This window comes from Malaya genurostris, chromosome 3 (assembly GCF_030247185.1).
Source record: "Malaya genurostris strain Urasoe2022 chromosome 3, Malgen_1.1, whole genome shotgun sequence".
Classification (NCBI taxonomy): Eukaryota; Metazoa; Arthropoda; class Insecta; order Diptera; family Culicidae; genus Malaya; species Malaya genurostris.
The window spans coordinates 19602800-19626783 of NC_080572.1; the positions used below are offsets into that span (position 1 = coordinate 19602800).

The following is a 23984-nucleotide window of genomic DNA, read 5'->3' on the forward strand; positions in this document are numbered from 1 at the left end:
CCACGATACCATTTTGCTCCTTTGCCCATTCAAAACGTTTTAGCACATGTTTTTCACTCAACATCGGTTTCTGCAAAGTACTTCGAAATTTCAAATTATTTGCGATCAAATGTCTGCGAACAGTTCCGTACGTAATTTTTAGACCTTTTTTGGTCAATTTTGAAGCACCTTTGCCCAAAGTTGATGTCGAATTCTTCAAAAACACAAATTACTTTTTCGTCTTTTTCCGACAATACACCGACAGAACCGCGATATGGAAAGCCGTCGACATTGTCCACCTCTTTAAAACGGTTCGCCCACTTACTCACAAACTGTTTCGTCTTTTGCATGTACTTCGCCGCAGCAGCTTGGGTCATTTTGGGACCTTTCGGGTGCGAGCACAAAAAACTGCTCTGAAACGCTAAGCGTACGCTGTATTCATTTTAGAAAAATGCTGAGCGAAGGAGACGTTGACGTGTAATTTACGGATTACAAATCTGAGGACTGATTAATCATTTTATGGAACGACAGTCAATACTTACGGGAATTGTTGTATAAAAGATTATTGTTTATTACAGACAAACTGTTCAATTGTTTTAAATTTTTCTCAAAAAAATGTCAGAGTACTTTTTAAACTCTCATTAGAAGCCGTGTCAGTTGCGAAAACCGCGTAAATAAAAACTGTGTTAATTCCAGAATCCGTGTAAAAAAAGCCCTGTGAAAAAAAAACGTGTAAAAAAAGCCTTATTGTACTAAGAAATTTGCAGTTTGAGTATAGTATAAATTTTATTGTTTTCGTGCGCATGAAGTCTTACAAAAAACTTCGTTAACTCTTTAGTGCAAAACCAGTTAACTTAAACCTCATGGTAGTCGTGATGTTGGACGTAAATACCAGTTTTATTGAATTAAAAATATACTGCGTACGTCCATAGAACTGGAAGCTCATATGACGGACCTCGATAGTCAGTTCATTTATTTAATAAATTGAAATTTTTTTTTAACTTGAGGATATGTGATATATAGCACAATATATCAATAAGATCAATTATTTTGATAGACCGGCTAACGTACATAATGGAAGAACGGTTATTGAAAACATGTCATTTGGCTGGAACAAACACTCGTTTTATGTCACGGTAAATGTTTTTATTCAGTAATTCTTGGTAGATCGGATAAGTAGTTTGGTAGTGAACAATATTCCCTGAAGTGTGTCAAAGTAATAGAACGGAATACCGAATGTAAACGGTTAGATCAAAAACACTTTTGCCATGCGCACAGGTAAAACGGGTTGACAAGAGAAGAATGGCTGACGAAGGCAAGCAAGCATAGTGGGAATGAAAACAAGGCCCAGCGGGAAGTGCCTACGAATGGGCAAACAATGCAGAGGCGAAGACAGCCAGTTACGCATGGCTGACTATGCGTGGAAAGTTCGAACCAATACCATCCCAAGCGCCAATTTCGGTTTTGTTCGGCTTGGTTCGGTATTTCGAGAAGTGGGGGTAATAAACAAGACGCAAGATAAGTGTGACTGCTCGAAGCAGTACAGCATAGATTCCCCTTCTCCAGGCACTGTGAAAATGGTGGGAGTAGGTTCGTTCCCTTCGTAGCTATCGAAGTCGAATGAGTTCAACATTTTATTTAATCGTGTGCGTGTGTCATACAGACTGGACCTGCTGTATCATTGAAGGGATCAAAGTAAAATGCATAATGACGAACGAGGGAGAGTACGTGTGTGCAATTACAACCCGGTTGTTTATCGAGTCCGAAGGTTGGTGTGTTTGAGTGGCGTTGTGTGGTAACGACTGCAACAACACCATCTAACTTAAGGTTTTCTGTTTTGCTTCCTCCACTGGTTCGGCAAATAAGTTTTAGTTTCATCGTGACATCGCTAGAGTTAAGTTGGGTATTTGTTGCGGGCCGTTTTGTAGATTGTCGGTAGGTTTTCTGTTGCTCTTTCTATTGCTGGAGTTTCGTTGGATTAAGTGCAAGAGGAACTGAACCTAAAGTGTGCGTGTTTAAGATCGCTCGAAACATAGAAGCCTGTCGGTTCCGTGTGTGTTAACGTGCGACGTGTCCATGCATGCTCGCGCGGTATAGAGCCGGTTAAATCCAGGCATTGCGATGTTGCGAAGACGCGCTATCGCAGAAGGAATTGATTTGTAGTTAGTTGAATATAAACCAAATGATTGATGAATTTGGCTGCAGTGTCCAGGTGTGACTAAATCGATTACGGATTATGTCAGCCACAGGCGGAAATCAGTGGAGTGATAAGCGAGAAATGAGATTTGGCTCTGGGCTAGTGTGATAATGATGTGGGTAATATTTGATATTGTGATAAGCCAACCGATGACGAAGTGTTAGGTTGAGTCGAGTGATCAACCAAGCAAATATTTGAAGCGATTTGAGTTCAAGAGTGGGGTGCTAGCAATTGTCTAATATATAGCTCGAGTGCGTCGGGAAGAGGTTCCCTGTGTTTTATCAGTTTGATGTAAATATTGGATTAAGACTACAGAAACCAGCCTAGTTAAAAATCGTGGTGTGCTGTTCATTTCGAGAACTTCCGGTGGTGTCTTATCAAGGTTTGTGTTGCACAGAATAGTATGCTATTATTTTTTCCCATAGTTGCACAGGTGAACCAAAAGCCTGGATAGGAAACAATTTACCAATGCCATAAAAGTTTAAGCGTGGTTTTGCCATTTCCTGGCCTCGTAATTTGATAGCTGAAAGCTATGGAAGAGGGTTCACTTTTAGCTTTTATGAAGTTATAGATAGCATTTTTATGGCACGTTTACAACAGACGCTAGAAGACAATCTGGTAACGAAACTGTTGGTGAACTTGAATACATATTTGATATCCAATCGTAAAGTGGGCATAACAATTTGAAGATCTCAACGCTGGGTGCAAATGAAATGAAACAATGGTGAATTTTTAACAATTATAGCTATTGCGTACCTGTGCGAAGGAAAATTTAATGCTATACAATTTACGAATTTCAATTAGATTACGAAAATGGTTGCACTCATACGCAGAGAAGTGAAATTCTTGTACCAATGAGCTTCGCTATACGCTAAATCTGAATTCCTAGACCAGCACTGATGATGGTTGTAACGGTAAATGCGAGGAAGCAAATATGATGAATCATATGAAAATTAGTTGCTTTTCTCAAGAGCGGCGAAGTGTTGTGTGAAGCAAACAAACAAAGTAATAACACAGTTCGATTATTACCTCCTGAAGAGCAACTAGAGATGCTTGCTTATCCAATGCGCCAGCTCGAACAAAAGAACATTCCACGAGGCATTAACCTAGTTGGGAAGCCACGGGAATTTTGGATAAGTCATAGCTTCTAGAGGCGGCCACCCAACGATGGGGGTTGAGCGCAGTTCCACCGTGCTGTACCGCTGCTGAAAGTTATAATTTATGGACATCGAGATCGCTAATTTGCTTGTGGGAGAAAATGTGTTGGCGTCGGCGCATCTGCCGGGATATAAATTCCATGCCGACGGTGTCAGGAGCAAAACTGTCTCACACTCTCGACAGTGGCCGTAAAAATAGAGATATTTATGTTTTCATAATAGAAAGAATTGCTCGTCTTGTGTGATTAGTATGGACTCTGTTCTCCAGTCTATGTGTGGGAGGTGGTGACATTCCTTTTGGAACTGTAAACAAGTTGCAAGAAACGATTTTTAAATGAGTTGTTCGTTTTTTTTGACAGTGGGTCCAACCGACTGTTTGAACTTACAAATAATTTGCATAAATGTGCAAATCTCAAACCCAATTTAAATGTCATCGACTAGATGGGTTCAATCTTTTGTGTCGGTACGGCGGAAGATAAACATCATAAATATTATGAAATGGTCCATAATCTCGTTCAGACGACGACTCGTTTAGTCAGTTTGTGCCCACACGAGTTCGAAATTGACCCCCACAACCAGCTTTTTTTAAACAGCTGCAACACATTTGTTCTGTGAACCTCGCGCATTCAGTCCAAAATATTTGGTCTGACTTTTTTTTAGAAGTAGGTGTCGACCTCGCCACTTAGTTCGACTAATATCGATCATTAAAAATAGAACCTGTTCGTCATTTCACAACTTTCAGCACTACTCGGCTCTTGTGTCAAGTCAGCATCATCACCGTCATCATTTATTTTTTTCTTAAAGATGCATCTGCTGGCGGACTCGTGTATGTTATTCGCTAAACAACATTTTCGTTTCGGTCTTCAGTAATCATTTGGAGCCGTAGGATGCTAACCTTCGTGAATGAGATTGCAGTTACCAACTCCACCCCCTGTCGTGATAATAATTGATTCCACATCTGAACGAAAGGGAACTATAACTAGAGACACATGGCTGCTGTCGCAGCTCCGGCAAATATCAATTCAATTCGTCCGGTACGCTCGCTTTTTTCAACTCTCCGTTCTAATGGAAAGGGGTCCTTCCCGCGTGCCGTGTGTCATAATTCCGTACGAAGACGACTCCTATTTTTATTGCAATCATAAAACTCTATAAATTATTATTGTAGTTGAAGTGCGCGCTGGCGGCATCGGTATAAAATTTAATAAGTCCTGGAATTCATAATTGATCACTGCGTCATACGGAGACCGACCGACTGTGGTTTTACGACAAAGAACCCTCCTCTGGTCGAGTTATGCAGCAACGTTCATGGGATTGTTTTAAAACAAACAAAAGCCTTTTGCGGAAGAAAACAGGAAATTGAATTAACGTCACTCATATTTCGGTATTTTTAAGGGCGGTGATCACGCCCGACGAGATCAGTTAGTTGAGGCAGAAAAATGTTAGTGTAAATATTTATCTCTTGATCCCGGAGCAGAACGAGTGCGAGAATGAAACTTCGATGAAGAAGCATTCCTTAAACAAAGCACACTCCGGTGCTGGAGTACTCACGTGTTCTTCAACTTAAGCTGTTGATTCCTAAGCGGAGGATCTACCATATGGTCGGATAACATCCAGAAATTTGTATACGTGGTGAAAAAAAACTTACGATTGTTATTCTAGGGTTCTGGAAGGAGGATGAATAATAATCGACCGAGGTTTGCCGGTCGGGATGTACTTGTGCGAGAGTAACAACAGCGAAACACAGAGGGAAAATGACAGACCATAAAGATAATGAAAGACTTCCTTTTGTCGATTGCTGGTTGCATTTTGGAACTGCAACCACAACCGCATTCAAGTGGATACGAATGATGTAAACCATCAGAAAACTTCAAAGTGCAGAAACCGATGCAGTACGGCTGATGAAACTGTAAGGAAGTTGTTTTTGTGTAATGGAGTCATTTTGACTACTGTAATTAGCCTGAAAGATTAGTTACGACGGCACGAAAACTGTTTAGAGCCATTGGTACTTTACTTATAATTGTTTCTATTTTGCTTCAATAAATAATTGGCATATGACAGACTATTTATTATTAGATCAACGAAATGTCAGTATTTTTACCTTGATTAGCATGACTTAATAATGTTACACGCGCCAGCAGATTAGTCTTTTGAAATGCTTTCTCTGTAGAACTGCTTCTCTCTGGGAAGAAAACATCACTTCTACTGACATGTAATCGCGATTGCATTTCCCACTGGACCACCCAAATGGAAACCGGAATACGAATGAACTCACTGTATCGCATTACACAACATCTCGAACAAGTGTGTGCTTGCTCTCAAAGCGGAGTGGAATGGAGTTTCGTAACACGACGCCAGTCGTTCCAGTTTCAAACCGCATAAGTTGGTTTACTTGGAGCAAGGAAAGACAGAGCGAGATCGTAAAAATCCAGTTTGCGACTCGACCAACGCCCGATAAATCTCGTCGAGTTGTTATTTAATTTCGATTCGATTAGAGGCTTGGAAGGCGCTATAATTGGCACCTTGACGGCGGCTAAGATCTCGACAGCATGCGACACCATCAGAGTGATCGCCGGAGGCTATCCAAGGACGTTACGAACTCGTTGCATTGGGTGGCTCGTTACTGACAGCCGAATTGATCATTATCGCTTGATCATGTGAGGTTTGCTAATTCTCGTCTTTGTGTGATGGACTTGTAGTTCAAATTAATAGTACTGAGGAAACATTTGGAGGGGAGTCATGGCCTATACAATTAATAATACAAATTTCAAGATATTGCCGTAGCAATTGTCATGTAAATTGGAGCGATATGTTGTTAATTGGAATATTTTTGACACCTTGTTTCGTGGATCTGATTTTATTATTCGCATAGAGGGATTCGTAACCGCGACCACAAAACCACAACAATCGGGATCATGGTAAAGTCTCCGGTGTCACTCTGGGGAGGAAGTCTCACACCGGATTGCAAAATGAACGAGACCGGCGGTATGATCAGCATCCGAAAAAAAATTATCGCGTCCGTGTTCGATATAAATATTTACATAAAGGACAGGTATTCTTCCAGCATACCGACTGTCAAAACTTCATACGCCACGGCAGCAATTGTGATCTGTTTTGCTCGTTTTACAGCTCTTGCCACCGCAACCGCGCTGACACATGAATGCAGTAATTCAATACTTACCGAAAGGAGCTTTACAGAAAATTAAATTGTACCTAACTCAGAAAACAGAAGCAAAAACGGCCTAATCGTCATCCTTGAAAGTTCCACGAGCCCAGGCCATGCACACCAAGTGGAAGCAGAAATTTTTCTACGAAGTCCTGATTGAACCTGATGCCATCTTTTATTTCCCACATTTTGTCGCCCAATTTCTCCTGCAAGTTACTGCGTGGCTCCTAAGCCGAAACCGGGACTTCACTTGGCAGAGAATGTATTAAATTTCAAGGCAGCCTTCTTGGGTCGTCGTATCCAAACAACAGCAGCAGCGGTAACGCCAGCTTCCACGGCGTAAAAGCAACCAGTACGTGATCCGACGGGTTTAAGTGCTTTTGCTTTCTCACTCGCCTGGCATTGCTCTTGGATGCTCAATGTGAGACCTACGTTGCCGTGGCGTTCTTGATCTTACTGTTGGGATCTTCTACCTTTTCTTTGATGGTTCTTTCTTCTCCCTCACCGCATTAGTGCTTTAGTTGGCTAGCCTCGAAAGAATGCCGTTTCGATGGAAACAGAGAGCACGAGGAAGAAAACAAAATCTCGAAAGCGCAAATATATCTGGATCGATGGACCTCGCAGTGGACTGTTCACGAGTGTACGCGTGTGTGTGCATGGAAACTGGTTTTCGAGAGTTTCCAAAAGCGGCCAAATCACCGTTTAGTGTCAGCCCCGGTACACGGATCGGAAATGTTTGAATATTCGGTAGACCCTCTTCAGTGACTCATGGCGCTCGTGGTTGTTTAATTGATGGGCGGAATATTTTTGGCTTTTTCTGTGAACAATCCAATCAATGGTCGAATACTGGTCTGGTGGAAATTGATGTCTATTTTCAACTTTTGATCGGCAAAGTGGCCGTAGATTTATGTTTTACTCTAAAACTAGATTGTTTAGAAATCGGCTAATCAACGTCAGATCAGGAACTTATTTTATTCTCGAAGTTGATTAATTCCGGCACTCAGTTCACTAAAATACTCTGTGATTGAAATTTTACTTAGTTGATAAAAAGTTATATTCAAACATGTTTGAGTCGTGATCTGGAAGGGTTCTCGTATGTCAGCAAGACTTTTTTCAATTTTGGACGTTTCAACCTTAAGGTCATTTGCCTCTTCGGACCAGAAAACCTTTCTGACCCTATGTGCGGGGTTGGGAATCGAACCCAGTGTGTTTTGTGTGAAAACCATCGACTTACTTATCACGCTATACCCTTACCCCATGTCTGCAATATTGTTGAACTGGTCATGTAATGGTATTCTGCACGCTTAGAGTCGTATGAGAAGTTGAAACAGGTTTAATTCTATATTGTAACACGTAGGTTTTGCTATTTGGCCACTTCAATTCTTGGTCTTCGGTAATTGTGGCCATATGTTCTTGAATTCCTTTTTTTTGTTGTAATTCTTAAGTTTAAACTATCGAATTCAGGTATTTTCTAAGACTAGCATCTCCAAATTGTGATTTCCAAACTGTTTTAGTCGTCATATACAAAACAAAAATTCAACATACATATCTAACACAAACAATGGACTTTTAGACAAATGTAGTCAATCTAATTCCAACATTCAATTTCTGGTTTAAGATTCGCTAAACTATAGTCTTACAGCTGGTAACCGAGAAGCTTTTGCAGCACTTTTGAACACGACTAACGTCCAACCACAAACGTGTAACGGTCAATTTTGGTTCAATTTCTCGCTGGAAAACCGAGAAAATCGAACTCGTTGGTTCCTACCTGTCGAAACGCCTCTCCAGTGCGAGGGAATCGATTTCACATTCCAAGATTTTCTCCACCGTCATCGAGAACGAGAGCAAACAATCGATCTTTCGCCGGAGATAACACACTCGTGGTTTTTGTTATGTCTATCGACGATGTTCCCTGTACTGACCTCGGCTCTGAAGCGAGACCAATCTGCGTGACCGAAAATGAGCTAGTAAATGTGGTTACCATGAAGGCGATCACATCTTCTTATAACACTTCTCGTTAAAAAACAGAGTTCAGGTATTTGTCCAAAATTAACTCAGGAAAAACAACAAGGTAGACTTTGTTTCGTTTACACGAAGGCACAAGGAACGAAACTGAAATTTGGCCAGTTTAGTTTGATTGCAGTGAAGAATGACAACAAAACGGAACCAGGATAATAAAACGAAAAATGAAATATTTTCTTACATCAATATTCCGGCCCTTTGTATTCATAATTCTTTTGTCTGTTTTGACAGCACTCATTCATTTATTTATAGAGAGAGAGACAGAATACATATACTTTTTTTCTGGCCTCAGCGCTCCACTCCAGGAAAAAAGGACATTCCGTGCAGGACCTCCGTCTCCTTAGGTAATAACAACGCCCAGGAAAACTATTCATTCGGTTTGGCCAGCGAAACCCAAACGACCAACTGAATGTTTGTTTATGTTAAATATGATTTTCTGTTTACACGCCTTTATTCAGTTTGACTGGCTGCCTGCCTTCCTGCCTACCTTTTGCGATGCTTGTTTCGCATTCCATCAGGAAAGATGCGGTGATCATAAAATTTCACACCTTTTCTCATTTCCTTCGTGTCATTTTGCACACTCGTCCCACCCGTCGGTATTGTCGTTCTGACAGATGGACCTCAAAATATTGTCATTTCCTAGACAATAGCTGCTCGTTTCTCGGTTGCTTGCTTCTTCTACAGAGAATTCCTTTCTGCTGACTTCAGGCTTCTTCGTTTGCTAAGTAGTAAGGGGCGGAGAAGTAAGAAGAAATATAAATCAAACAAACATTGCTATTTTGCTTCAGTTGTACATTTTGCCAAAAATCATAGCTTGTCTGAATCGTACAATCTTTCATTCAAAGAAATATCTTGTCATGCTCGGACCAAATTGAATTCCGTTCCAAGAATTCTGACAAACTAGACAGTTCCCAGACAATGGTTGAGCATCATAAATTCCAAATCGGGAGGAAAAGAGACACACAACCAAAATGCTTATATTAATGAATCGAGCTCTCCTTTTTTCTTGTTTTTTTTTCTTGGCGAATCGAAAACTTTAAGCTGCTGATAATAAACATCCATTCTGATCATGCGAGCAACGAGAACTTCATTTGATTCCTCCACACCGTCACCAATGCGATGGGCGGGGATGAATCCGTCTGACTTTCCTGATGGTCGGTTGGGATGATTTATCGGTCAGCCGAACCCAGGAAAATTTTGAAGCTGCAACTGAGAAACACTCCCATTCAGTGGGAGAATGAAACAAGAGTCTAAATTTATGAAGTTATGAGGAACACCCTTTGTCTGATCTATACGAACATCGCCTGGGCTTAACCGGAGTACGGCCGAACGTTGATTAAATGATTTCAGGTAGAGTTTAATTACCGAACTCTTCCCCTTCTCTTTTCGATGGGCATAAAAATTTTATTTTTTGTTTAATTCTGTTCGAGAAGCGCAAACAAAATAATATAAACTAAACTCAAACCAGTTGTTTTGTTGCGCTAACGTGAATTTGGTCCCATGATAATTAAATGCACGAATGCTCCAGAAAAATGCGTTAGATTTGAAACTTTTTTTTTTTCTAGTGGTGAAAATCGTGTAGGACGTGCGTTAGAGCCACTTTTAATTGTAGCCGGTAATTATCCCAAATCGTTAAATTAGTTTCGAAGATCTACACCCAATCGGGCCTCGGGTGTCCGGTGTGAAACTGTTTTGAATAATTTTTCCCACTGGTTTTACCTTCAGGCAACGGTGGATGTTTCGGAAATTATCCCATATTAGAGCGATTAAATAATTCACCTTGTTAAAAGCGTACGACGAAAAAATTAGTGTCTGGCAGCTTAGATTGGTGACGACTCGAAGAAGGACAAAGAGAGCACAACAAAAATTACGACTATTTCAATAATTATCAAATAAGAAATAACCTTTTTCTTCGGGCGGCGCAGAACGGCTGGCGGGCTGAATGTATTGGTTTTGGTTGCTAGACTTTCAGCGCTTGTCTGACTCATCCAAGAAGATCAATCTTTTTTCTAAGAAGGCTTAAAGAGGTGAACTGTGGTGTGAAAGAGGTAATTGAGTTAGAATAAATCGTTGGCGACGGTGACAGGTGACCTTATCGAATGATGTCTAGTTTAGCGGATGCACTGCACAAGCCGGTTTTTCGATAATGGAACTGGGCCGTGACATCCTGAGACAGACCTTTTGATAGGCACAACTAGGTTTAACTCGTTAAAAATAAAATGCTCGGATGATGGCCATGATTGCTGACTAGTGGTGAAATGAGATTTTGTAATGAGATAAGTTGCGACCATCTATGTTATTGATTTTTTATACAAATTAAAAAATGAACAAAGATATCAATGAAGATTTTGGTGTTCAAGTCTTGCGATACCCTCATTTGATTCAATCAGTAACTTTTTGTATGCATTAAAACTTGAATAAAAATGGTAACAAATTTATGTTTCAACGCAAAGTGCCTTTGATTTTTTTTAAAATTTATGTTGTCGAGGTTCATTCTATTTATTGCTTAAAATCGGATAAGTGTAACTTGATTTGGAAAACCCATTTAAATATTTTTGAATGCAAAAAACGGATAAAAGTATTGAGAGCAAAAACGGATAAAAATATTGAGAGCAAATCGTTCAAAAACAAGGGGAGAGTCGCTAAACACAAACTATATTGTGCCTCTAAAAAACCATGTGATATACTGTGAATCTAAGTGTGCCACGCTGTGTTCCATGAAACAGCTACTTGTCAAAACTGAGCCCTTTGTGTGCCGCAACTGTGCAACTGTTTGAAAACGAAAGTGCCAGTATTGATAAATGCATCATCGCATCGTGTTAATGTGTGATTGGCACATTGTTCTAAGCGTCCTCCCCTTGTTCAAAAACTTATTTTTGCAAAAACCAAACAAAAAAATTAGATTGGAAAAACCGGACAAAAACTTGACCGATTCTTCCAAAACAAATATTTTTGTTCGGTTTTTGCATTCAAAGTTTTTACCGACTTTCACTAAAACTCGTGTCCGGTTTTGTTCTCAATGTTTTATTCGGTTTTTGCATTCAAAACGATTTTAATCCACCTAGCGGTTAGTAGATACCGGTTTTATAATTCCATTTTGACTTTCTCATATAGAAAGGTTATACTGTGTTATATATCACTGTGAAAACCGTCTTTTGAACCGAGGTCCGGAGGGTCGAACGTCATATATCATTCGACTCAGCTCGACAAACTGAGCAAATGTCTGTGTGTATGTATGAATGTATGTATGTAATTATGTATGTATGTGTGTATGTGACAAATAATGTCACTTGATTTTCTCAGGGATGGGTGAATGATTTTCACAAACTTAGACTCAAATGAAAGGCCTTATAGTCCCATAGATCGCTATTGAATTTTATCTTTGCCTGTCTAACGGCTCCGGAATTACAAGGCAATATGTACAAATCTATGATAAAATGCGTATTCAATTTTTTCGGAAATTTCTCATCCGAATTTTACAAATTAGGATGCAACTGTTAAGGTCTTGAATTTCTTTAAAAATTCCCGAAAAGTTGAGCTCGATCCGTTTTCCGGTTTCGGTATTATAGTGTGATTAGCAAAAATTTCCAATTTTATGAGTATTTTTACACAAGCGATGGCGAAACGAGATGCACATTTTTATAAAACTTACTGGTAAATTTATCTAGTTGGCGGACCTTATTAGTTGGTGGATATATAAATCTTCTTTGGGACTACTAGTCCACGGTTTCCGCTTCCGAACGTATCGGTAATGGTAAAGAAAAGCTCCAAAACAGGAACTCACTTCAATTTCTCAGCAACGGTTCAACCGATTTTTACAATCATGATTCAAATTAAAGCTCACATTGTCTTAAAAGAATGAATTTCATCCAAATACTTCATTATAGGGCGATAAGTATCAAAACTTTCAAACTATCATACAAAATGATGCTAAACCGGTACGCATCGGTAGGTGCTGGTACGGAAGAAAAAGAAAACGCCACCACCTAGCGCACAGCATGCTTAGTTCAATTTTGTATAGCGTGCAGGGTTGCCACATTTAAATCTATATTAACTTGACATAATTGAAAAGGTAATGGTAGTTTATACTACAGCATTTTTCCTTCTATTCAAGTTTGAAAAAAATTAGAGGGTTGTATTCAAGACACGACCGAGCACAATAACATTAAAAATGAAACGTTTCTAGGGTCTTCATAATTAATACAAAAATAAAGATGATAATGATGATGACACACTAGACTAAAAACATATTCAATTGACTAATTACAAACTTGCTCTAGTTTAAGCGCTGAGATTGTTAGCGAATGATAAAATTGACAATTAGAATCTTTCTTGATTATTGATTCTATTCAATTTTGATCCCTTTCCACAAATTTTTACACTGTTAAGTTTTTGAATAACGTCCTTTAACTAGAAGTCAATTATGATGAATTCAAAGTTACCCGAAAGCTCAATTTTAGATACAAACAACCTAAACATTTAAACCTGAACAAATAAAACTTTTATTTTATGATAATAATTTTCGAGAAACGTACAAACTTATTAATTTTATAAACAGTTAATTGATCCAAGAAAAGATTTTATTTATTTTAACGAAAGATGTTGTACCGGTACACTCAGTAATAGTGTAATTTTATTAATCCTTCTTCAAAATCGTCAATAATCTTCGGAAAATGTCGGTAAATAATATGGCAACAATACGAGGAAGGAAGCATGTGAAACAGTACGCATAAAATATTTAGTTATTTACATTGATTTTCGCTTTGGCATATTAGGAATATACGGAATGGATACGCAACAAAATTCCGAAATTTTGTTAATATTGTAACTTGATGTTATTAACATATGAATGAACATTGTCATAGTTACAACGCGTGTAGTCATCAGACGTTTATTGTTTTGAAGCAAATAATAATTAAACTTAAACTGGCGGTTAACCAAATTCTACGAGGGTTCCTATTCAAACAATACATGTAAAACCGCAGGTAAACTTACCTTGAGTTTATCTTTGATACTATATGATATTGCATCTAATTGAACTGTATATGTGAGCCTGTGGAACTCATTTATACTACTAAACCGAGGAGGCCGCTTTTAGATAAGTTTCAGAATTTAATTTTGAATCTTTTGAAGCGTTTAATTCCTGGTGAGACAACAACTTGTTCAGTCACATATAATGAAGAAGAAGTATCTATTTTTTTTTTTTTTTTTTTTATTCAATAATATAATATTAAGGCACACTGCTTAAGCTCTAAGATGCCAAGGGTATTTACTAATCTTAATTATCGTCTAACTTAAAACTAGAGTAGTATCATTATGTAATATAGTATCTGGCGATCGGTAGTGGCCGGTGAATTGAATTTAGGATGAGATGATTCCAGATGGCGATGGTAATTTTCTATGTTGGCCGCATTCTTCGGTCCGTGAGGGTCCGCGGGGAAGAAGTATCTATGATTATCATCATAACACAACTTTATACTGAATCCATTTTCGCGCCACCGTTTTGTTCGTATGGGAATGGAGATTTAAGTATGCAAACCGATCCGTTGACAAATTAAAACATTTTCAAGCTTACAATATTGAAGCTTTGGAATCATTTAAATTAGGATAATCCATTAACAAATCATCGAGGTATGCAATTGAAATATTCAAATAACGTCATCTCATAAGTTTAAGTTAAATGTTTCCGAATCGATTGGTTGTTGAATTATATAAATCCATCAACAAATGACTAAGTTATAAGCGTTTAAAATTATGACAGAAAAATGTTACGCGATTAGTTTTGCATGTTTTAAATTGACACCCAGCCTCGGGAAGCGAAGTGTAAGGCATTTTTAATGGCAAAATCGACCAAAAATTTGCTGAATACAAGGGATATTTCAAAAGAATCGGTAACCACGCTAATTCGGTTCTTCAATAGCTAGATGATATATAAGATACTCAAGCGAACACGGTGTTGCGCAGACAACAGGAAATTTCACCAACACATAATGCAAAAGCGACAATCCAGCGAGCGAACGCATACACAATCCAGTAATCAGCTCACTGGACGAGCTACTTGTTTCATTCACAGTCAAACATCAACTAGGCAAAGAAATATTGTGCAGCCTATATTTATAGATTTCTCTTCATACTACGCATAACGTTGCGGTGTTTTTTATGCATGACGCAAAGCCTCCTATGCCGAACAAGAAGTTGACGTCATTTTGCACAACGGGGATTGGTGGATGAAAACATAGGTCGATTCTAACCATTTTTTCAATAGTATGCTATTGAAATACTGAAACGACGTCGTCATACATGTTTAATACCGTTTTCGTTTATTGATCAGAGCAGCCCGAGAGCTGACCCAGAGTCGCCAAAACAACTTTTGAAGAGTTTGTTTTAGTAACCTGGTGTCGCTCTAGATCGGACTCCAATCGCGTAGTTTCGCTCTGATAATTTTCTCGGGTCGCACCACGCATCCATGCAAGTTTGTTTATTTCTTCTTATTTATATGAGTTGTTGTCTAGGGCGCGTAACACGTGTTCGTTTTACTCGGATTCAGAGTTGCCCGCGTGTAGGTTCTAAAACGAAAACGGTATAAGTTAAAAGTTTCCGAATCGATTGGTTGTTAAATTATAACAATCCATCAACAAATGACCGAGTTATTAACGTTCAAAATTATGACACAAAAAGGTTACGCGACTATTTTTGAAACTTTTAATTGACACCCGGCCCCATATAGTGAAGAGTAAGGCATTTTTAATACCAAAAACTCTTGATGTTTTGGAAAACATAAGTAATATGAGAAAGGCATCATTACACCACTAGGTGGTTTAAAAAGGGTTTTTACAGAAATATTCTTCGCTGTTTCAGATTTTCATGAAATTACATTATTGGCCGTCGATTTAAATGACAGCTTGAACCCTGCAATTTCGGAACTGCAAGTCGGATCGAAAAAAGAATTGTATGGAACCATAGCATTATTCCTTCGAATCTAAACGTGTGGCAATCGATTGAGCACTCGATCGAAATATGGAATGCAAATTTTTACACTCGATCGGAATAATTCGATTGATTCGAAATACAGAATAGAAATGATTCCGTCGTTTGCAGTGAATCTCATGTTGCAGGTATTTTCCTCGTATGCGGAGGAACAACATAAGAACGGTATTTGTCTCTTGTGTGGGCCAATTGGTGTTTTGCGAATTTACCTATTTCGATGGAAGAAAATATTGCAATCTGTTCCCGGAATAAATTTACTGATTCTAAAAAGAACATTCCTTCGATAATCCACTTTGCCGATGGAACTTTAATTTGCCGATAAGGGGCATAGTAAGCTGTGATTGAGATTAAGATTGAAAAACGTTTGTAAGGCTAGGCTAGAAAACAAATAACCAGGGGTACGTGTCGCTCGAGTCAATTTGTTCTGATTCCTGAAGTATCAACTTTTCTATTATGTCACTGTCTCCTTGATTAGTGACATATCTGGGTACGCGCATTTTACCGTTCTTCACTGATGAGCAGGTGAAAACAGTCGGTGAAAATGAATTTTTGAAGCGGAAGGCCTGAAATGATTTCAAATGATTTCAGTTCTAGAACCTATGTACTTAAGTGGTTTCCATCTACAGCATTGATCGGGTCCCAACCCAAACCATTCCGATCCGTATGTATATCTTCCCGATGTAAAATGAGACAATGCTCAGTACTGCGGCAAGGTACGTATCTACCACCAGACTAGCAGAAAGTTGAACCCTAATCGTTCAGTTTTATTACCTTTTCAGGTCTCATTTTCACCGGGTGCTCTTTCTGCAATCAATATTTTATCTGAGAACGTTGGCTGTTCGACTTGCCATCGTGCGTGGGTAGGTGGAAAATGTTTCCCCCATTAACGGAAGAGACTTCACCGTCCTGGGGCCAGTAGAGTGGGGCGAGATCTACCAAGTAAATCTGTTATCACATATTTAGGCTATCCAGCTTTTTTTTCTCTCTAACCCTCTCCGCCACATGAACAAGCGCATATTGAATTTCAAAACCGGAACGCACGCTTCTCACCTTCTCCGGTTGTCGGAACCATGCATTGGTTTGTACTGATAGGTGATATGGCGCGATAGAAGTTTGGATTAGCATTGCAAATTTGGGCTAAATGGAGGAAAGACTGAACGAGTCAGCCGCCCAGCGGCGTTTTTGAGAGGGAAGATATGTAATTTCCGCGCCGCGTAATTTGCCGTAACATGATATTCCTTTGTGGTGGGTACTACCAGCGCGAATGATGACTTTGAGGGTGGTGGAGATGGCATAGGTGTTGGTATTGGAAGTTTTCCGCAAGTATGAAACGAACGTCGACGGGGCGCAGCATCAGTCGATAATGGAAATCTAATATCTGAAGGAATCTGAACAATTCGAACGGTAGCTGAGCCTTCGAGAGTAGGGGCGCCAATACGTGGCTAGAAGCAATTACTGACGTGAAATTTATGGCCGGAATTTTGCTAATCTATTTTCCATCAGTGATTCTCTATAAGTTCCACCTTGGTATCGAATCGCGCTACCAAAATCACACAAAGTTGTACGGAAAAGAAAATGAATTTTGCGCAAACTTTTTAATCCAACTCGCAATCTTCCCTAATTCGGTTCCATTAAACCCACATCCTTATGTCACACGTTCGTGTGCGGTATTGAAAGTGAAGTTTTCTCGATTTAGCCGGTTTGGGTGATGGTTCTGCAGGCGCAGAGTTTTAACTTTCATGTGCGACGTCCTGGCACTTGAACAACAACCAGCAGCAACGAGTTTCAGATCAAATTGTTCAAATTATTCTTCTACAGTCAGTTGAGCTTTAAAATCTCGTGTACTCATCCGGTTTTTTCTTCTTTCACTCACTCCCTCTGACCGTGTCACAGTTGAAAAGAATCGAGTAAGACATTTTACAATCCTTACAAAGAACTGATGTGCCAGCAGAAGATGAAGAAGCATTTTGTACTGGGGGCTGGAGGAAAACTTATCCATGTTATCCGCGTCGTCGAAGCGGAAAGTTGCAGTAAAAGTTTGCTCTCTCGTTCGATGTTTGTGCTACAGAAAAAGCAATGGTATACCGTTTCCAGAACAAAGACGATGCAAGACCGACCTGGAAGTAAAAATCTTAAAAGGATTTGATTTGACAGATTTTGACAAATTTGACGAGCTTCTACTAACATACTGAGCTGAACTGAAGTAGACCGCCCGTAATTGCACTTAGCGATTGACCAAATGAATGAAAACGCTTAGATTGACGAGCTTCTATCAACATACTTATCACAAAGTCGTTCGCTGTCGTTCGCCAAATTTGAGCAAAGATATTTTGAAGATCACTAATCCTATCATTATCTATTGTTTTTCGTTGCAGCTCTCCAACCAAGTGTGCTGTAGTGCTGCGAATAATACCATGATGAAAGAAAACCTGTGAAATTGGTGAAAATTGTGTCTAAGGTTGAATGAAGCAAATGTGATATCAGAATATCTAGATCAATTCGATAAAAGCAACACACAAAAAAAATCTTCCGCGAAATGAGCTCAACCAAAGTGCGATCGAAGCGGCCATGGCCATTGGCAATGACGACAGTGACGGTACAGCTCTTCCTGCCACTTTTAACGCTGCTACTGGTGGCTCCGATTGCCGTGAGTGGCGCCCACTGGGATCACGCGGTCGATCTGGACGAAAACTATCGTCTGCTGTGGAGCATCAACAACCAGGACATCACTTTTGAAGTGCAGGCGCGAACGCTGGGCTACCTAGGCTTGGGATTCTCCAACGACGGATCGATCTACGGTGCCGACATCGTGATCGGTTGGGTCGATAACGGACAGGTTCACTTCCAGGTAAGTGCTAAGCGAGGGCTGGATGAGAGGCAAAATTGCGTGACTGGATGTGATCGCGCGTTTCCGTCGAAGGGTCGGAGTTTCGTGGCTCGATTTCGGTTGAGAGAGTGGAGATAATCATTGGGTTTAGAAAGTTTTTTGAATTGACGGGACGAAAAAGGGATGACGGCCTCTTAAGGGGACCCACCTCGATTTGTTGATGTTATTTTTTCAAAAGAAAAGTGCAGGTTGGGAAATAATATAGACGTGAAGATTGTTATCTGTTTGGGTTTTTTAGGGGAAGAGAAATTGAAAGGTGTTCACAGTATTTTGTCTTGTTGGTTCAAGCTAATCTACAAAATCCACCCACTGATTTAAATTTATGCGTGCAACGATTAAAATTTATTATCTCACTTTATGGCCACCCTTTAGTAAATTGCACGTAGTCTTAATGGATGATGCTAATGACTACTATTTTTTGAAACAGGATAATTGCTTTCAGATTTTTATTTATACTGACTACCAAAGTAAGCTGTTTACAAATTATCATGTAATAAACAAAAACATCGAAACTTTTTCGTTTTCACTATTTTTAACTTTGCTGACAATGTGCTATACCAGTCCAGATCCCATGATCGTACATTTTACTAATCCCACTTATACAGAAATTTGGCACAAACATCCCCATTAATTATTACGCTCCAGATACTCGGTGCAATGTTCCGAGGCCAGTTTTTATGCTCGCTGGGCGCGCCCTCGATGCACGCACTCATACAAAACAAAAAACACAGCATCTTTTGGCATAGTTTCTCCGCTCGCGGTCGCAAATGAGACGGAAAAAATAATTAATTTATTCATGAAATAAAAGCTTATGATCGCACTGGTGTGATGCTCGGTTGGCGTTCGGGGCCAGAATCGTAATCGTCATCAGTTCCTAGCCTTGCGTTTACAATTTAATTAATGTGCTTGAAAGTTAAAACATGAATTTCCCGCTAGAAGAAGTGACTGCATTGTTTGTCTTGCTGGATAGATCAGATTTGCAAACGAAGATAACGAACGTTATTGTGTGTGTGTGTGTGTTCGTTTCCTACTACCAGAAAGAACCACATAAGACGAGCCTATTTTGTGTTTCACCTTTATATATATATATATATATATATATATATATATATATATATATATATATATATATATATATATATATATATATATATATATATATATATATATATATATATATATATATATATATATATATATATATATATATATATATATATATCAACAGGTATCATATACCAATCGATTCAGCTCGACGAACTGAGCAAATGTCCGCGTGTGTGTGTGTGTGGGGGGGGGGGGGGACGGTTGTGTGTGTCTTGTCCACAAAGTGGTCGAGATCTCAGAAATGGCTGGACCCAATCTGATCAAACTAGGTTTTGAGATTGGATGTTACTTTTTGAGTTATACGAAGTTTTATATCGAAATTTTTAGTTTTTGACAGTACTGTCACACTTGATCTTGAAAACAGAATATGTTTCTAAACTTTGATTCCCCACGGTAATAGCTGTTCAACAAGCCATAGATTGTAAAAATCCGTCCATTTTCAACGGAGATATCGACATTTTTGGGTAAGCGACTTTTCCCCCTATTCCAGCAGTAGGAGTTTCGAGCATTGTATGACAAAGCACTGCTTGGGAGCAACGTGAAACACGATTTTTTATACTGTTACATACATTTGTTCCTAAGTACCAAAAATGCTGTGTACAGCATCCTTTTTCATGACATTTAACTTAGTACCAATTTTAGCATGGTTCGTTTTTGGCAACATAATCGTTCGAATATGACATATATAAACCAGATGATGGCAGAACTTTCGAGTTGAAAGCAATTCCATAATTATATTGTTTTAAATTACTTACAGCAATAAATGCTGGAAGAACATAACACCCATATACCATTCGAGTCAGTTCGTCGAGATCAGCAAATGCGTGTGTGACAAATAAATTCACTCAATTTTTTTCGGAGATGACTCAACCGTTTTCTACAATTTCGGATTCATATTTAAAATCGTGTGCTCCCAAACAAGGTTCCTGAATTATGTTTGTTTCCGACCTCTGGTTCCGGAACTACAGGATGATATGTGAAACGAAATTAAAATTTTGTAACTTATTTTTCTCGTAAATGGCTGAACCGATATAAGATTCAAATGAAATCTAAGAATCATCTAAGATTCAAGGAGGAAAGGTTCAAGATTCTATAAAACATCTTGCTTTTCAGTCAGATCCAACTTACGGTTTAGGTTATACAGGGTGATTAGTATAAATATATCTATTTCACATAAATTAACCATTATTGGGTTAGCAGATTTGGACAGTCGATAACCAAATGAACTTATTTCAGTTTTAGTGGTATTCAGTTTTCAATTCGGAAGGTACCCAAAAATTAAATTCGCACTACGATTTCTCAAAGATATCTACACTGATTTTCAAACATTTTGAAACAAATGTAAACTATATAGCTACTCAGGTGAATTTATCTGACTTCGGCTACACCGACTTTCGAATTCCGGTTCCAGTATCGAATCGTTTCTTAAAGCTCAATCGTTTTCTAAAAAAAAAAACAAATCAAATTTCAAAAATTCAAATTAAAAAAATCTTATAGTCCCATACAAAATTAATAAATTTTATCCAATTCTGAATTCCCATTCTGGAATTACGGGAAGATAAATTTTTAAAATTCAAACCGATACAGAAGATGACAATCCCGAAAAGCTTTAAAGGTTGGACTCAAAACTATTGCAATTTATTCGTCATTTGAGTCCTGAATAGCGGCTCTGGAAGTACCTTAAATTACCGTAAACTCTAAAGTGGAACTTACTTCGACATATCATGGAATGTTTAGTCGATTGTCACACTTTTCTATTTAAATTCGATCCGATTGGCAGTTTCGACATTACAGAGGAATGAGTAATTAAAATGCAAAAACCAAAAAACATGCGGATTGATAAAAAAGAAGATATCATCTCACTGCTAGGTGGATTAAGCAAGTTTTTCTTCTCTCTCGTTTGTTCGATTGAACATCTGAGATAAGGACTTTTTGTTAGTTATTTTCTTCGACAAAATCTTTTGATTCGTATTATTTTTTTGCTTAAAACGAATAGGCTTTGTACCTCTTAAACTTGGCTCTGCAATTAGTGGGCGTACGGCTTAATGTTTTTCTTGAAACATGACAGCTCAGTAGTCGGGGTGGTCAGGGTGTCGGGTAGCGGTAAATGTCGATAATCAAACACCCGTACATCCCCGATTTCGTTACTGTTGCTGCCGTTGCTATTGCCCTACAGACACGGGTATAACACGAGAAAATTAATGTTGCGATTTTTGTCTCGCTCTGTCGTATTGTTCATGAAATAAATTAGCATTAGCGCTAAGTACTATGTGCTAGGAACGAATAAGTGCCCACGCGAAAAATTCTGAACACCATGTTTTTGTTTCAAGTTTACTTGTATTTTTTTCTTCTTGTCGAGTCAGAGTTTTCCTCTACTTTGCACTTTGAAAGCCGCAGGAAGCAGCAAGGGCCTGCTGGACGAAAAATTAACACTTGTACTCGACCCAATCGAAAACATGTCAAACCGGCACCCAGAAGAATACTTGAATGATCTTAATATGCGATCGAATTCCGTGAGGAGGCGTGGAAGATTGTCGAACAGCGTGTTTTTTTTTCTTTCGTGTTTATTTTGTTTGTCACACAATGAAATATGAAATTGTGTTGGTTTCGGTGCGGTTAGAAGGATTGAAAGTTAGGTTCCCTTTCTGTCTAATGATATGCGGCAAAATATCGATAGAGGTGAACTGTTAGCAAAATGATGACTGGGCCAACGTCATTTATCCTTGTCAGGCTAAAACCCACTTGCATAACTTTTCCATTCTAGGAAAGATGACAGCTAAGTTTCACCGCAATTAACTTTTCCTAACCCGAGTCCTAATGTGGAAATCAAACATTTGCAAGAACAATAGAAATTTACTTCACTCCATGAGTGAGCAAGCACAATTCGCATTGAAACAGTATAGAAACACTGCCACAAACACACAAAAACTTACTGATTGTTACGGAAAGTTTCGAATGAAGTATTTTTCCTGCTCTTTGTTAGCGGTTGCCGCTGCCAGCAATTCTCGACGATGAACTTATATTTACTCTTACTGATTTTAACTTGCATCGTTTCCGTGGATGGTTACAGAAACCTAGTAAGCCACGTTTGATAGGATCAGAATGAGATTCACGTCCTTTGTGGGGTTTTCCTGATTCGAATGAGTGAAAGTTGATTACTTATTCGGATGAACGAATCGATTCAGACGGATTACGACAGTCAGATGATCGATGCCTGGCACAACTCTCTTAGTTACTTCAGACGACATGAAAGTGCCCATAGCTGTAGGCAAATCCATAACCTAGCAATTATAGAAACAAGAAAAAAGGCTGTCATTAGACCACGCAGTAGCCCCGCAGGGTCGTCCTTCTTAGCGGGGTTTCTCTTAAATCAGTAAAAAAAGTTCGACTTTTATTACCCGGCAATAAATCAAACAAATTAAAGACAGAAGAATTTGCATTCAGTTTCAAGGCCTTCGACTGCGTAGCAGCAAAGACAAATGGAAAATAAAAATGTTACCTGAGGCAAGGATCGCAAATTTTAGCATTTTTCTGTTTTTTTATCTCCGATTCCTTTTGCATGATTACCGAGCTGCTTCTGCTAAAGCGGCAGAGAGGAAAAAAACCAGGATACCTCCTACCAAATTAATGCTTCGACTGTTTATCGGTTTCCTGGGGAAGTTTCAGGGCACCGATCATAAATCTATATTTGTCGGCTGAATGTTTGTTTGGAGGGTAGTGCTTTCGCAATAATGTGCATTTTTCGGTTTCCTTTTTTGTGCGTTTGATGTGCTGACGAGGTGGAAGCATTTTTGGCTCCATGGTAAATGGAATGGTGGTGCGTCCTTTTAGAGGAATTTGAACTGTTACTCAGAAATAGCAATATTTACTGTCATAAATCAAGAAACAAAAAACGACAGTGGCAACATAGATTTGGTGTTTGAAAGTTTACCGCATCAAACGGAGAGTGGTCACTAAATTGAGTAGCTGTGCGAAATGACCTTCGTATGCGATCATATGTTGCGGCTAGTTTTCCGTATATTCGGAACAGAGATAACAAACGAAAAAGAATCAGTCATATTTCTAATGCTAAGACTTAATTACATTCACTGAACACTCGTTGAAGACAAAGGTAATAAATTTGATTAGATGAAATTACTTTCACCATTACTTTTACCATGAACCTACATGAGTCAAAGGAACGATCTCTAGCTAAAATCTAATGATATTAAAAAAAAATCATAACTCCTAACTTTTTTTTGTCAGATCTCTTCATTTCCCATCCATAAAACTTCCCGAACATAACATCCTTCTTCACTAATTAGTGCAATCTGTGGTTGCCACTTTCGCAAAAATTATGTACTGAAATTAATGCAGAAGGCAATCAAATGCGACACCGCTCAATCCGGGCGGGAGGTGTCATTAACTTCAGAAAAGGTATTAAACATAAAGTAACAAATCGCTTTCCCATTAATGCTTAGCTCCGCATTCGTCTCGTCCATTGCT

At 38.9% G+C, this 23984-nt stretch overlaps 1 protein-coding gene across 2 annotated transcripts in view; it reads left to right on the forward strand.

Moving 5' to 3' along the window:
- Positions 1–1862: 1862 nt before the first annotated feature.
- Positions 1863–23984, forward strand: part of LOC131435318 (MOXD1 homolog 2-like) — a 44995-nt gene continuing 22873 nt past the window's right edge. The window contains exons 1-2 of one of the 2 annotated variants that reach the window (XM_058603054.1): positions 1863–1914; positions 17881–18353. In XM_058603054.1, the coding sequence (XP_058459037.1) occupies positions 18042–18353 (312 nt within the window). In that variant the 5' untranslated portion in view covers positions 1863–1914; positions 17881–18041. Of the gene's footprint in view, positions 2559–17880; positions 18354–23984 lie in introns of both variants that reach the window. The other variant, XM_058603053.1, reaches the window with a different exon arrangement.